Below are 16,184 nucleotides of genomic sequence, written 5' to 3'. Positions count from 1 at the left end.
GTTGGATTTGTACGCTTCGAAAGAAGTTCAATGAACGAGCGTATGAACTGGGAACGCGGCGAGGCATCTCAAGTGCAATGCTCATCGTCAACACGGAGGCAGGGTTCAACGTCCGAAGCCTAAATTCGTGGAATCATCACTCGATCAAAAAAAAAGGTCTGAAATCTAAAATCCTACGTCCACATTCTGACGTCCGCAGACTCTTTTCAACAGGAAGCATTTCCGCACGTGGTTCGTATTCCTAGCCTCCACCAATTTCCTCCGCGATTGTATTATTTTATTAAAAAGAGAGTTGAGCTACAGCAATTACATCTCTGGTGTGGTGTGCTACTACGACGATGGGATGTATTTGCCCAGGATTTCCTGCTCATAGCCCAGCAGTTTACCGCTTCGCTCCGCCGAGTAAAAGAGAAAAGACGTCAAATTGTAAGTCGCACATCTTGGCCGCGTGCTGCCCCGTGCGTTCTGGTTTGCACCGACCAAAAACATAATAAAGGTGCAAGCCTGAAACGTCGTGCTCGCACTATTGCCGGCGGAAGGGCCTCCCACTGGAGGGAGTTCAAGACGGCCCCTCCAGAAGAAACTTTGGTCATTCTTTCATGCTGGCCAGACGTCTTGGAAGAGGTGGGTGCAGCCATACTTTAACCCCACCGCAGGCTTCCCGCCGATAGACTGTGGTGTGCCATATTTGTACTGCTGGGCGGACAGAGGCAGGATGTGTTTAAGAAACGTGCACACCATTGGCACTGGCGATCTCTGGATTGCAGGGCCAGTGTGCTCACCGTCACACCGCTTGTGGCGGCATGGCCAAGTAAAAACAAAAGACGTTCAATTGTCGGGCCCACATCGCGACCGTGCGTTGCCGGCTCGTGCCTTCTAGTTGTTTCCTAAAACAGGGGCTCAATTTGTATACGTGTTCGCGCGTGTGCGTTATGTGTGTGGCATGCCGTGAATCTGCATCTGCCTGACCCAGAAACAGATGTCTTATCATGCAATCTTGGCAAAGCAGCTGTGTTTATTGCAAGTGGCGCAGAGTCATCCGGGGGAGAGGGATGTGGCTGGGACAGGTTGGTTCACATTGCTAAGTTGTCTTTTCAGGAACCATTGGGGGCGAGATTGCACCATAGGTTCCACGCTGCAATAAAATCCACGGACGCTCCTTGCAAGTGAATAATGCCACCCGTATGAACCGGAAAGCACAAGCAGCTTCACAGGAGCGCCAACCGAAATTATGGCATGGAGGTGAATCATAACAACAACAACAATGCTGAGAATATATTAACCAAGAGGGTCCCTGGGTGTCTCATTGGGAAGCGTGGCCAATTCCATTGAGGGGCATTTGCCATGTGGAAGGAAACTGGAGTAAGTCAGTGAAAGCCCACATATATGATAGAGTAAGATTCAAGTCCCACACAGATAGAGTCAATAATCCTTTGCTGTAACGTAATTTAGCCTTGGCATTTTTAAACAAATTTCCTACAATACTCGAATAGTCTTGAAGGTCAAACGTTCAACTATTAAGCTTCTGTGATGAAGCTGCTTGGATGCATCTATCATCTATCATAAAACATAGTTTGATATCAGACAACAGCAAAAGGATTTGTCAAAATATGTATTGTAATCTGATACGGCGTCTTAAACGCTTGTAAAGAAATATATTAACCAACACAAATATTTGTAGGAAATAACTTTTAAAGATATTTTTGTAAAAAAAAAAATCTATTGCCTTACAAATGTAACTTTCTATATATGTCAGAGTGAGGACAAAAAATAAACATTGCTTGATGGTCTGGAAAATGTGCTTTTAGACAGTTGGCAGTGGTATAATTTCAAAAGGTCATGCGACAAATTAAAAATGCAACACAAGTCACCCGCAAAATGTAGATATTACATGCACTGCCCTTTTACCAATACATTTCCCGAAGAGGGCCTCCACACACAGCGCATCTTGTGGGGGTTATCTGGCCATACTTCACCACTCTAGTCAGTGTGGGTTGTTCAAGGTGTGGGAGCATGGAAGTGGGTGGGAGCACAGAAGTGCAGCACAATAATTTACTGCACTACCATCTGCTGCCCACCACGTAGCCCCGCACCCTATGATTTGGTGGCATGCTGGTCACTCATGAAACACTCTCATTCAGGTTGAAACACTCTCATTCAGGTTGAAGCCTCCTTAGCTTCCAAAACCTGATGAGATTGAGATCGGATGCACTCTGGGTTAATTGTTGAGAGACTACATAATCCAAATTGTATTGCATTTAAGCCAAGTGAAAATTAAATCACGTTTGCTTTCTGCAGTTATGATCAAACAAATTCAGTGAGCAAGCACCCAAGGTCCTGTGTTTATTACCAGATGAGTCACTGCAATCCGTGTCTGACATGTGCCAATATAACCACGTTTATTTTGATCGATTGGCCCTTAAAAGGCTAAGCGTGCACTTGATGCACAGGGGCCGTCGTGTGAACTGGCCACATGGTATTTCAGTTTCACTCGGGCACTTCTCCCTTGCCAACGCGCTTCTGTGCAAATCAAAGCTTGGCACACCAGCCAACCGAGTCGTGTAACATCATCAAGCGCTGTCTGGAGATAAAAAAATATTAATGGCTGGCTATCATCGTTCCGAACGTAACACGGCGTAAATTAGAAGCCGGCTCGCTCTGCAGAACTGAACGGCGCCGTTGCAATCAATAACAGACGCGGATATATTTAATCCCATGAAATGCGCCACTTAAAATGTTCACGGCCCTTCAACATCACTCAGACCCATCTTGGCAGGCTTCAGTCCCTGGCTTCCTAAGAAGCCGCCACATCGCCAAGAGCAAAGGCAAGTGGTGTCACACACAGGATCTCCCAGGGGCTAAAATTGCCCTATACATAGTAGTAGGTTTTTACCCTTTAAACTGGTACAAAACTGACACCTTTATACAAGGCATCATGTTTACAATAACCGCAACACAAGCAGTGAAAATGCAAACAAAAAGAAACAACTCTGATAATGGTAATGATATGCACTGTCCTTGAAGTTGATTGGTCCACACCCGAGACAGCTTTCCTTGGAGCCTAGTCTCCATTGGTGTTGGACCAGATGACGCCAAAAGGCGTACAACTTGCCCTATACATATTTATTCGTGGGACCTGCTCATCAGAGTCAAGCTAGGGTTAGGCGTTGGTCAACCACATCCTTGTGCTGACAGCACCAAGGGGCAGAGAGAGCCGTCGCTGCTGCTAAGGTGCCGTCACCACCAGCCCGTCAAACAATCCGAGCCACCGTCCTTCTGCTGCTTTGCTTCGTTGCCAACAGATCGGCTGCCCGCTCGGGTGGTGCCCCCCTCGGGAGGGGCGCCGGGGGGCAGCCCTCACCACCCTACATGATACGGGAACTCGCCACAAGGGAAACCCTGTTGCGTGATCTTGTTTCGACGGAGGTGGCATAGTGAGGGGGGGGGTGCGCACGATATGTTAAATACAGTGCTGTATAAACAGTTCTTACAGGCAAGCCCGTAAGTGTCTGCTGATTCACTGAAGCAGGCACGCACCGCATATATTTGTTATGGTTGTGGGTGTTGTCCACCGAACTGACGAACTTTGAAAATAATAAACCACAGTTAAACATTGTTCCAAAATGTTTTTTGTTGTTAAACTTGATGAATTTAGAATGAGGGGGTGGGGGGGGGTGAGCCTTCAGCAGGTTGGAAAGGGGGCGCCCAGCCACCCTCGCCCCCTGACCCCCCCCCAAAGCTACGGGGCTGACCAAGGGGATGAAGAGGGGAGGGTGACAGCCCACGAGTCGGCGTCCTGCGGCTCTTCAAGGGGCTGCATCGTGACCGTTATTTATCCAGCACCACCGTCTCGTAGCCACATGCCATTGCGGCTCTTGAGATCGGTTTTTTATACCGAATTCAAGAATTAAAAAACCGGCTCTACCTTATTATTTTGGTTGTCGACCCTTGGGGTTAGACGAAGTTGTATTCGATGTCTCGAGTTCACGTTGCCTCGGTAATTCCTATAGATGGCGCTATTAGGTTATTTTGAATGTGATTTCATTATTTAATCGTACGTATCCTGCCCCGCACAACGTTCTCAATTTGCGGGAACTTAGATTCTAAACAGTCATAGATCATTGTGCCACCGCTCCAACCGTCCCCCCCCCCGCCCCCCCCCCCCATTCATTCTATGTACGTCTCACGAATTCCTCAATCACAACGCCTTACACCCATTCCCCCCAAACGCCTGTAATTGTTACGCAGACGCTCGCCAGATGCAATGCCTCATCACCTTCTTTGGGGCCGACGACGAACGCGCTCAATTGAACACCCGCGGTTCACGCCGCTGCGCGCTCACCCCGCATGGAGCGCTCGAGACTGTTTAACGCTCGTGTGGATGACCCCCCCCCCCGTGATGATGACCCCCCCCCCGTGATGATGACCCCCCCCCCCGTGCTGATGACCCCCCCCCCGTGCTGATGACCCCCCCCCGTGATGATGACCCCCCCCCCGTGATGATGACCCCCCGCTCCGCCGACGTAGATTTGTATTTGTTTATTTGAAAGCACCTGTCCCATTCCGTGCAGGTGTGGCGAGCGCGTCTCGCGCCCACTGCCAATCATCGGGCGCACCTCTTCAGAGCTCGACAGAAGGGACGCCGAACGTGAAATGCAGTGGGGGGTGGGGGGGGGCAAAGGGCTGAACTTTCATTTGTTTTTTACGCAACTAAGGCCTCCTCTCTCCTCCCTCCTCCCTCTCAACGCCACAACAATACATAAGCGACGAAGCTTGCAACAGCTGAGACACCTGTGTTGGGATGCGGGTTAAAGCCGCCCATGATTAAACCGGATTCTCAAGAGGAGTGAGTTGGTGGTCTCATCACAGGCCACCAACAGAACACATATACTGTACACGGTGTTCAATTAGACTTTAGCCGAATTGTGTTCATGATTCAATATTTGAAGGGATAATGATTAATAACGTTTTCGATTCGTCCCGCGACGAGCGGCGCTCTGGCAGGGCGCATGGGAAATGCAGCGCCAACTTGACGTGGAAAAAAGTGGCAATTGTAGGCATTTCAAAAGTACTTCTGTAACGTCAACTTCCAAAAGTTGTTGTCTGTATACGAGCTCGGTGTTTTGCACTCCTTTCAGAGAGGGTTCCTAATGGTTTTCGCCTCCCCCCCACCCTCCCCCTCCACTTTGTAACGCAAACACGACTCTCATCAGCACAGTTGGAATCACATCACGACGAAAAACAACACAAAACAAAACACGTGAAATGCTTCTCGCTCGCCCGCCCGCTCGCTCACCTTGCGTGAACGTGGACACGCTGTCGTTGCCCAGCCCGGCGTTCATGACGAAGCCGTGCTCGGGTCCCTGCGTGATGGTGAACGTGAGCACCCGGTTGGCGCTGTCTCGATCCTCCGCCTTGAGCGACTTGCCGCTGATCATGAAGCCCAGATGGCCCGTGGGCAGGAGGCGCAGCGTGGGCGCTCCCTTGTTCACCAGGATCTGGGGCACGCCGTTGTCCACCTCGACAATGCGGATACGCATCGTCTGCGGCTTGCGCGTCTCGAACACCGTGTCGGGGAACACGTAGAAGTCCGTGTGGGTGCCGTCGGTCACCGTGAACGAGAAACTGTCCTCGCTCGTTTCGGTGCCGTCGTGCCGGTAGCTGACGAGGTTCTCGTTCAGGTCCTGCTTGGTGAAAGTCATCACGGGCCGGGAGCCGTTGTAGAGCAGCTGCCCGTGCACCGGCACCTGCGTGACGGTGAAACGCAGGCGGCGATCGGGCGTGTCGCGGTCCTCCGCGGTCAGCTCAAACGGCGTGATCAGCTTCGTCTCGCCCTCGTTGAGCCGCAGTTCGTGAATGGTCACCACGGGCTTCTTGTTATCCACGTCGCTGATGGAGATGCGGAACGTGCGGAACACCGGGTTGTAGCCGTCCGTCACCTCGAACTCGAAGCTGTCCATCTTCACCTCGTCGTCCGAGTTGTGGATGTAGTAGACCTTGTTGCCCGCCAGCTGGAGCTGCGTGAAGGTTGCGATGGGGACGCCCGGCGTGTCGGTGCACTCGAGGTGGCCGCGGATTGGCGCTCGCGTGATGCTGAACTCGAGGTTTTCGTCGGGGCTGTTGATGTCGCTCGTGCTGAGCAGGTCGGTGGTCAGCGTGACCCGGCCGCCTTCCTTGAGCGTCACCCCCTTGTTGATGACGTCTGGGAAGACCATATCGATGCTGCCTACGCTGACGTAAAAGTAGCGATCGATGAGAGGGTTCTTCCCGTCGGTGACGTCAAACTTGATGAGGTCTCGGACGCCCTCTTGACCTGTGTGCACGTACTGGATGAGGCCCTTGTCGATTTCGTCTTGCGTGAAGTTCATGCCGACGGTCACGTTGTCAAAGTCGTCATCTTCCTTGTTTACTCGCTGCAAGAAGCCCTGGCCGGGTCCAAAGCGAATGATGTACGTGAGCGTCTTGTCGTCCGAGTCGTGGTCCGTGGCCTTCAGGACCTTGTTGGTGATGGTTTTGACTTCGCCGATCTCGACCTCGAGCCCGTCGTTGATGGCCATGCGCGGCGTCTCGTCGTCCGCCGTGAGCACCATGATGAGGATCTTCTTGTCCACGCTGTTCTTCCCGTCCGAGAGGCTGATCTCGAAGCCGTCCTCCTTGGTCTCCGAGTCGTCGTGCTCGTACACGATATTGGAGCCGCCCGTGATGTCCTCCATGGTGAACCTCACGACCGGCACGGTGCCCGTAGTCCTCTGCTGCACGATCTGCCCGTGCTTGGGCCTCTTCGTGATCGTGAACTCGAGCGGATCGGGGGGCACGTCCGAGTCTTTGCCGTTCAGGATCGGGGTGTCGATGACGAGGCTCATGCCCTCCATCACGATGAACTCTCGGCTAAAGATCTCGGGCTTCTCGTCGTTGGCCGGATGGATGACGATCTGGAAGAAGTGCCTGGGCGAGAAGTTGACGCCGTCGGAACATCGGAAGGTGAACCTGTCCTCCACGGGCTCCACGCCCTTGTGGATGCTCTGCACGTAGTTGACGTGCCTCAGTCGCACGTCCTTGACGGTGAAGGCGCTGATGGGCGTCCCCGCGCGCGACTTCTCCGAGCCTGGAGCCGGAGAGATGTTCTCCAGGTAGCCCGAGGTCGGCTGAACGATGACCGTGCAGAGGATGTCATCGTCGGGAGTGTCCACGTCCTCGGCCCTGAGGTTGTGCAGCGCGATGACGTTCTTGTCGCCCTCGTTCACCGTGAACTGCTCGCCCATCGTCACCACGGGGGCGACGCTGTCCACGGGCAGGATGGTCACCCTGACGCGCACCCCCTGCACGTTGTTGCCGCCCACCACCCACTCGTCGGACAGGTCGGAGATGGTGAGGTTGAAGCCGTCCTCCTGCTTCTGCGCGCCGATCTCGCCGCCCGTGTGCGCGTAGAGGACCGCGCCGTTGATGATGTCCTGCTGCGTGAAGCGCTCCGCGGGCGCGCCGTTCACCAGGATCTCGCCCGACTTGGGCACGTCCTCGACGATGAACGTGAGCATCGTGTCGTCCGTGTCCGCGTCCGTGCCTCGGATCACGTTCGTCGTGATCTCGCTGGCGCCGTTCTCCAGCACGTCCATGTACGAGCCGAGCGTGCCCTCTGGCAGCATGATGGTGGGCGTCTCGTCGTCCACCGGCTTCACAGACACCTTGACGGTGATGGTCAACGCGTGGACGCCGTCGCTCACGTCCAACGTGAACGAGTCGACGAGCGTCTCGGCGCCGCTGTGGGAGTAGGCGACGCGTCCGTTCGCGATGTCGTCGAGCGCAAACACCTCGCCCGCGGCCATCGCCACGTTCACGTACAGCACCTGTCCGTGCTTGGGCGCCTGCGTGAGCGTGAACGTGATCTGGTTGCCGTCCGTGTCCGTGTCGGTGGCGTCCAGCTCTCGGCTCGTGATCACGAACGTGCCCCTCTCGGGCACCGTGAAGCCCGTGTTGACGATCTGCGGGGGCTTGTTGTCCACGGGCTGCAGGAAGATGATGAAGGTACCCTCCACGCCGTTGCCGGCCGTGTCCTCCACCGTGAAGGCGAACTGAACGACGTGCGGCGTGATGCCGAGCTCCTGTTCGGGCGGCTTGTATGCCACCTTGTGGTGGTTCACCTGCGCCTGCGTGAACTCGCTCACCGCGGTGTCCGGCTTGTCCGTGAGGACCAGCTGCCCAAAGGCGACGGGGTTATTCTCGTCCGTGTCCGTGGGAGGTTTGATCACCGTGTACCTGAGGTCGCGGTCGTCCGAGTCGAGGTCCGTGTAGCGCAGGAACTTCTTGCGCAGGTGCGTCAGCTCGTACTCCTTCACCGTCATCTGCAGGGTGGTGCCCGGCACCAGCTCCGGGGGCAGATCGTCCACGGGCTGGATCTTGATCACGAACGAGTGCTCGCCCGACTGGTTGGGCGGCTCGTTGTCGTCCTGAACGCGGAACACGAACTGGTCCATGACGGCCGTGGTGCTGTGCGGCCCCACGTGGCGGTAGTGCAGCCTCCCGTCCAGGATGTCCTGCTGCAGCCACTCGGTCACCACCTTCTCGTAGACGCCCTCCGACTCGACGAGGGTCCACGACGTCGCGTCCTCCACGGGCTCGTTGTGTCGCAGCACGAGCTCGCCCACGCTCGAGTACGGCTCCTCGACCGTGAACCTGATGGTCGAGTCCTCGGAGTCGATGTCCGTGGCGCTCAGCACGAAGGGCGACAGCTGCACGATTTCGTTCTTGGAGAGCACCAGGCCCGTGTTGGCGTTCACGATGGGCGGCTCGTCATCGGTGGGCACGATGGTGACGGGAAAGAGAAACTCCACCTCGTGTTTGCCGTCGCTCATGCGAAATATGATGTTGTCGCTGTACGTGTCGCTGCCGTCGTGCTGGTACACCACGATGCCGGCGTCGAGGTCGGCCGGGGTGAAGAATTTCTTGCGAGCGCCCAGCACCGTGAGCTCGCCGCGCTTGAGCCCGTCGATGACGCTGATGCGCACGTCCCCCAGGTTGTCCTCGTCGCTGATCTCCAGGTTCTGCGCGCTCGACAGCGGCCGCGACTGCCCCTCGAAGAGCAGCTGCCCCGTGTTGCGCGTCGCCACGGGTGCGAGCGTGTTCATGGGCTTCACGACGATCATGAACGCGAAGGGGTCCGACGCGGAGCCCTCCGTGTCCACCACCTCCATCTCGATCTGAAAAATGCGTTCCGCGTCCGAGTCGACCGACGGCGGCTTGTAGGCGATCTTCAGGTCCTTGACGTCGCGCTGGTAGAAGGAGGTGATGGGCAGGTTGCGATCGTCCGTGCTCACGATGTAGCCTTGCTGATGACCCAGCGGGGACGTGATGTTGAACACCAGGTTGTCCGGATCGGACTCGATGTCCTCTGCGGCCAGCATGTCCGGCGTGATGGCCGTCATCACGAACTGGTCCACCTCCATCATCATCATAGCCACGAAGCTGGGCTTCGGCGGCGTGTTCTCGGCTCCCTCTCTGATGCGCACCATGATCTGGAAATACTCCTGCTTGAGCACCTCGCCCTCCTTGTCCGTGAGCTCCACCAGCATGGGGACGTAGTCGCGGTTCGGGGTGCTAGTGAGCGCCGTGTGCTCGTAGCGGATGTCGGCGCCGACGAACTCGGCGCAGCTCGTCATCTGGTGGTTCGCGTTGAAGTTGACGAGCTTGCCGTAGCGCGGCAGGTTGCCCGCGCCGACGAGCGCCGTGATTCTGCACACCTCGTCCGCCTGGTTGTACGTGAACTCCAGTATCTTCTTGTCGATGGGACCGCTGGTGCCCATGAGCTTCTCGACGTTGAGCGGCAGGTTGCGCGTGATGATCTCCTGCTGCAGGAACACCACCTCCACCTCGATCATGAACGGGATGACCACCGTGCCCGTCTCCGTGTCGTACCGCAGCTGCAGCTTCACGCGGTCCTTGGTCGGGCTTCGCGAGCCGAAGTGGGAGTACTTCACGTCCGTGGGGCCGAAGTCGCACGGGAACTTTTTGGGCGTCAGCATGCCGGGCCGCTGCGACAGGGGGTCGTTCTCCAGCACCGTGATGGCGCACCGGTCACCCGGCTGCAGCTGCACCACCAGGTCGTTGATGGGGTCGATGTGGACGGAGCGTCCGAAGGGCACGCGGACGCCGTTGTTGGCCACCAGAATGGAATCGCTCGTCGGGCCCGACCTGGGCTCGAAGAAGAGGTCAGCGTCCTCGTTCTGCGCCGCCACCGTGCCCGCACAGGCGAGCGCGGACAGGGAGAGCAGCAGCAGCAGAAGCGAGCCGCGCTCACTGCGGTTTGCCATGCTCGCAGGCTGGCGCGCAAATGCGCTCTGCACTGCCGAGTTCAGAGCGGATGACACCCGAGATTTACGCATTGGCGGAGGAGACGCGCACCGGCTTGGACGCGGAGCGCACGCACGCAACACAGAGCCGCGCAGCGCGCAAAGCTGCCCCTCGCGAGCGCCAAGAGCCTAGGCAGCGCCGCCGCTGTGAATGCCGTCTGTTAACCCCGCTCCTAAAATACTCCACCCCGGCTACGGGAGCGATCCCTATGCATAAGCGGCCGCATCTCCCCTATTGGCTCCACGAGCGAGGGCTGCTCCCTTGGGGCAGCTCCCATCCACCCCACCAGAAACCCAGTTCGGTCCCCCTACCCCCCACCCCCCACCCTCCTCCCCCTCCCCAAACCCCTCTCCGACCTCCTCCTACCACGACCCTCACTGCACGGTGGAAGTGTGCGGAGCCACATTTCGCGCAAGGAGTGGAGTAGTTGACTCACCTGCGCTGCCTCCATCCTTGTGGAGCGAGGCAGACTTGTCGTGGGGAAATATCGAGAGCATTGGCGTTGCGTTACCTGTGCCTGCTGCACGAGCATAACGTCAGCGCACAGCCCGTATACCTCGCAGTGCGCTTGTGGATGGAGCTAGAGACAACGATCCCTTCTGTTGTTACATTTAGCTGCAGGAAATTGCCACACATTCGTTTTATAACGGGTTCATGATTAAATATCAACTTGCCGTGCAAACAATATCCAGGCTCGAACATGCTTGAGCTTCTGAGATCTGACGAGTTTCGGGCCCATTTTGCTCGCTTGCATCGGTCATAGATTCGTCGATATGCACAACGGGATGCTCTTGAGCAGTGGTTCTATATCTGGGGGGTGCGAGATGCTCTCTCTGGGGGTGCGAGACATGGCCAGATCTTGTTAGAAGGTAAATCATCGAAAGACAAATTTAGCACGGACACATAAGTACAACTACTTTGCTTCATCAAACCCTCTGTACTTATAAATATCGCGATATTTTGCAACGATTGGGGGGTGCAAGGCTGCAGAAAAGGTCACGCACGAACCACTGCTGTCGACTCTTGCGTGCCTCCGTGCATGCAGAGGGCAGTGCATACAAACCGAAACCGTTGTCCTGTACGTCTATGATCGCCGCCTTCACAAACACCATCGCGGGGTGAAGTGTCGTCAAACAACCCCCACGGCCAGTACGGCGTATGCGGACCCTCTTCCAGGAGGAGTAAGTTGCTCCAATAAAGGGCCGTTCGTGTTAACACGCACACAAGTCAATGCAACGGACGCACGTGGAAAGTTTTCAATTTCATTTGTGCGGCCTTCAATGTCGTTAGCGCACACGTGCCCACACGGCCGTGCCAATGAAGTTCAGCTGGGACCCGTGGGTAATTAAAAAGAAATGCTCGGCATATGTAAGCGGAGTTTTTAAATGAGCCGCAGTCGACCATTACCTGGACACGCAAAAGCAACACAACGCACCCTTCTGCAGCACAAAGTTATTGTAATGAGAAGCATTTGTTGACACCCTTTGAAATTGCAATGAAGCCTACGCAAGTAACTGCCGTGCATCCGCAAAGGCAAAGATCCCCCGTATAGCCTCGACAGATTGTTCAGGCAAGTGCTGTTAGCTAGCACCTACGAGGGATCGGGTGGCCAGCACCTCGCCCAAACGCCTTTGTCTCCCGAGTGGCGATGTTTACGCACCACACCCGGTACTCATTTGAGGCTGAGTCGCGCTACGGGAGACCCAAGACCGGTTCAGATAATCGTCACTGGTTTTGGGTGTAAGCAGGGAATCGAACTCGGGTCGCCGGTTTCGTAGCAGAGCGCGCTATCAGCTGCACCACGGCATCCACGTAACGCACACACACACACACATCGCTTATAAAACACCCCATATTAGATTTCAAACATAACATGTATAATATTGCACTGGAATGTGGAATCGCAGTAATATATCGCGTTTATAAGCCTGCGCTGCGACTACGCTTGTGCAATTTGTGTCAACGTCGTATTTGAGGAGCTCATATGATTTTATAAATAGGGAAGCCCGTGGGACTTCTTTTTTTAAATCCTTTATATTAAGTTCACTTGCTTGCTTGCGTGCTTGCTTGCTTGCTTACGACCGTGCAAATCTTTCGGTCGTTTTTTAACCCACTTCCCGTGATCCAATCGAGCTGACATTTTGCACACAGACTCGTTGTGCGTGATAATTAATTTTAGTGAAATTTTTTTTCCAAAATTTTACACTGTTTAGGGATTTTTTTTTTATATTTAATTACCAATTGCTTAATGCTGGCAGACAATCATCTGACCCATAGGTGGCAGCCATCTCAAGCCAGAGGACGAGAGGACTCTAGCCACCACGCATATAAAGGATTTATAGTGAAAACTTTGTTTTTACGGGTTAATTGTTTTCTTCTGAAAGGGGTAGCGCACGATTATTTTCTGCACTAAATGTCAGCCAGGAAGATTAGTTCGAGCCAGACACGTAACTCTCTCTCTCTCTCTCTGGCTTCGTGTTTGCAAAGTTTGTATATGTTAGCAGCGATACAGCAGTGCTGTCCAACATGCAATATGTCTAAATAATATTAATAATAATCATAATAGTACTCTTTGGGTTTTTCGGTAAAGTCACGTAGATAGAAAAATAACACGAAATATTTCTCCTGCCTCAGTAGTTCGCCTGCTGTATTTTTTCACCTGAAGATCGAAACGTCGTGACTTTTTTTCTTCTACCTCCGTGACTTTACAGAAAGACCCAAAGAGTATGAATTCCTGCAGTCACGAAAGCTTCAAGTCAAGATCATCATCATCATCATCCTAAGCTCAATAACATGCCATCTCGAACATTTTTTCGCAACTCGTTTTTGTTGACGGTCACCACCACTCGAAAAGAATGTTCCTATTCAACATCATTATGCCAATAATTGTCGTCATCTCAACCGTATTTGTGCCTATCACTCCCAATTATTATCTTTATCATTGCCGAGAATCTTCAACGTCATCTTCGTCGTCACTATAAACTCTACAAAAACATTATTCTAATGTTCATCACTACGGACACTGTCATCATCATCATCGTCGTATGATGTATGTTAGACTTCTTTCGCACCGTATGTAGCCGAACGTGCCTTATGCGGCAAACGAATCTGAGAGCGTGAACTTAGTCTGGCGCCGTCAAACATCACATTCACTGACCTAGTTACTATATGAGGGTCTTGGAATGTACAAAATCCCATCGGCAGAACACATCATGACTAATCGCACTATGTATATATAAAACTGACATGAACCCACGACCAAAATATTTTGTTAGTGTTTTTTTATTCTTCAGACTCACGCAATGCAAATAAAAACACATTTGGTAACATTCTATAAACATTCATAATTGTTTCGATTTAAAGCTTTCGTGACTGCAGGGATTCATCTTCTTGGTTCTTTCGGTAAAGTCACGTAGAAGGGAAGTAATAAAATAATAAAAATAAAACATAATAAAACAATGTTCACGACGTTTCGGCCACAACGCAAGCAGCCGTCCTCAGGTGAAGAACATGTCTGTCGATAAGACAGAGTCTTCACCTGAGGACGGCTGCTTGCGTTGTGGCCGAAACGTCGTGAACATTGTTTACATTATGTTTTATTTTTATTATTTTATTATTTCCCTACTACGTGACTTTACCGAAAGAACCAAGAAGATTCATAATTGTTTTTAGGTTTATACCAGAATTATTGTCATTTACTCTCCACCACGCGACATTGTCACGCTTACAAAGATGCAATGCACACGTGGCAAATACACAGCGTTCGTAAAGGTGCGACCAATACAGCTCCTCCTCACGGTGTGGCCAAAAACTTCTAATGACTGAATTTTAATTCAACATACGCGCGACGTTTTGCTGAAAAAGCTTCATCGGTTTCTTCAGGTGACCCTGCTTGTATACATCGAGTGGGCTCCCCCAGCTGTCTCTGCTCTTTCGATACCCGCCATGACATCATCAGCTGCCAAATGATCGCCACCTCATCCACACGGCTCATTTGCGCTAACGGTATTTGTAATTTGGGGCTGGATACTTTGAATATGTTAATTATTGGCAAATATTTTCAAAGAGATTCATTTAAACGGACTTCACCTGACTTTTTTAAACGTCTTAAAGTGGTAACTATTTTAACAGTATTTAAAACATTTCAAATAGGTTAAAGGTACTTACCTATAAAATGGTTCGGTTTGTATTGTTTTTTTATATGACGGTATTGCTTAGTACGATTATTGAACCATGTTATTTTAACAATTGAATCGTCGGGTTACATATACATTAATGGTGTTGCTTCTCTTGATTAGCTACTGAGTGCAGTTCTGAGTGTAGTTTAAATGTGTACTTACGATTGAGTAAATGCGCCACCACGCAGCATTTAGTTGACAACAATCTGCTCTATTGAAGCTGTGAATGAATGCTGGCGGGATTGTTGGCGCAAGACTTCTAAACCACCGTGGCAACGCTTTTCCCAGTTCATATTATTCGTAACCACAATCCAGCAACAAGCACAATCACGCTTTCGTGGTGTCCACAAACCTGTGCAGCTCACGCGGTCCTTCACAATGACACTCTCCGATAACCTCTCAATACGAGACAAAATCACAAGGGCATGAATCGGTGCGATTGGGATCTGTACTTGCACGGGGTTATCAGTGTCCATCACGCATGAACCCCCCCTCTCTCCCCTCTCGTTGCATTGCGTGACAGACACGCTTTAACTACACGCTAGATAAGGCGTTGCAAAAACGCTTTGTGGCTGGCGGAGGCCTGCGCGCAACCTGTAGCCTCTGTTTAGTGTACGTGGGGGTGGGGGGCGGTGTGGGGCGGTTAGTCCCAGCTTAAGCGATATGCGAGTTGGCTTTAGTGGCTTTACACGAGGCGATATTTATTTATTTATTATATTTAGGTGATGAATTGTGAACGGTTGGAGACATCAACTTCTGCGGCCAAAGATGGGGCTTTTGAATGCATCAATGTCTACTCGCTCGCCCCAGCAAAGCATCCTCCTCCTCCTCCTGCCAACGTCTGCGAGTCTCCTACCGAAGGGATGTTCGTAATCGGTCCAGCAAGGACGATCCGTATTGGACAGAGATTTATTGTTGAACTCCGCAAGTGCTTGCATTTGCGTGCGCGTGTATGTGTGCGAGACTTTGGGTCTCATGGTCAGATAAAACATTGCGACCAAATCACCCTCAATGCGCAAGATCTCATCAGATCTCAAAAGCTAAGCAGACTGGAGCTCGGTTCGTAATTTGATGGATGACCACCAGGAGGGGATGTAGAAAAAAGAGGTTTCTGCAAGGACTAGTTCAGATGTCACTCGCCACTGAGATGAGCCGTTGATTGGCATCAAACTTGGCCTCATTGCGTAGTGCCCGTGTGTGTGACCTGGTAACTTTGCCCGCTTTCTATCAGTGCTCGCATCACTCTCCCTAGGATATCAATAACTCGCTCAGTGCTGGGATCGTCAACTTTCAAGCACTACGCATTAAACTAAAGCAATGCGTTTTGTAGGCTCCGCTGGCGTATTGGTGAAACGAATCAACTTCCGGCTGACAATTGTGGGGGGGCCCATAATCCAATAATTTGGATGTCCGTTTATAGAGCTGAAGTCTCGATTACAGTTATACAAAATGTAAGCTCTCTAGCCCTTTTAGAACATCGTTATACATAATATCGCCCACTCATACGTGGAAAAAGGAGGGGGTTGCTGGCCCAAAATTTGTTCAAATATCACTCGCCACTGATGCTAGCCGTGGTTAGGAATTGAACCTAGGTCACCGGGAACAAAGCTGCACAGCCGGCCAACTACATACCTCCCACACATCCACACACGTGTTTCTACA

At 52.5% G+C, this 16,184-nt stretch overlaps 1 protein-coding gene across 2 annotated transcripts in view; it reads right to left on the bottom strand.

The window, feature by feature from the left end:
- LOC144936134 (FRAS1-related extracellular matrix protein 2-like) overlaps positions 1–10,475 on the bottom strand; it is a 66,271-nt gene extending 55,796 nt beyond the window's left edge. Inside the window, exon 1 of one of the 2 annotated variants that reach the window (XM_078863025.1) lies at positions 5,297–10,475. In XM_078863025.1, coding sequence (XP_078719151.1) covers positions 5,297–10,376 — 5,080 coding nt within the window. In that variant the 5' untranslated portion in view covers positions 10,377–10,475. The remainder of the gene's footprint in view (positions 1–5,296) is intronic. The other variant, XM_078863024.1, reaches the window with a different exon arrangement.
- Between the last annotated feature and the right edge of the window lie 5,709 nt (positions 10,476–16,184).

Source organism: Lampetra fluviatilis, chromosome 15 (genome assembly GCF_964198595.1).
Source record: "Lampetra fluviatilis chromosome 15, kcLamFluv1.1, whole genome shotgun sequence".
NCBI classification, from domain to species: domain Eukaryota; kingdom Metazoa; phylum Chordata; class Hyperoartia; order Petromyzontiformes; family Petromyzontidae; genus Lampetra; species Lampetra fluviatilis.
The sequence above is the reverse complement of the archived record's forward strand: the minus strand, read 5'-3'. Positions and strand labels throughout refer to the sequence as shown.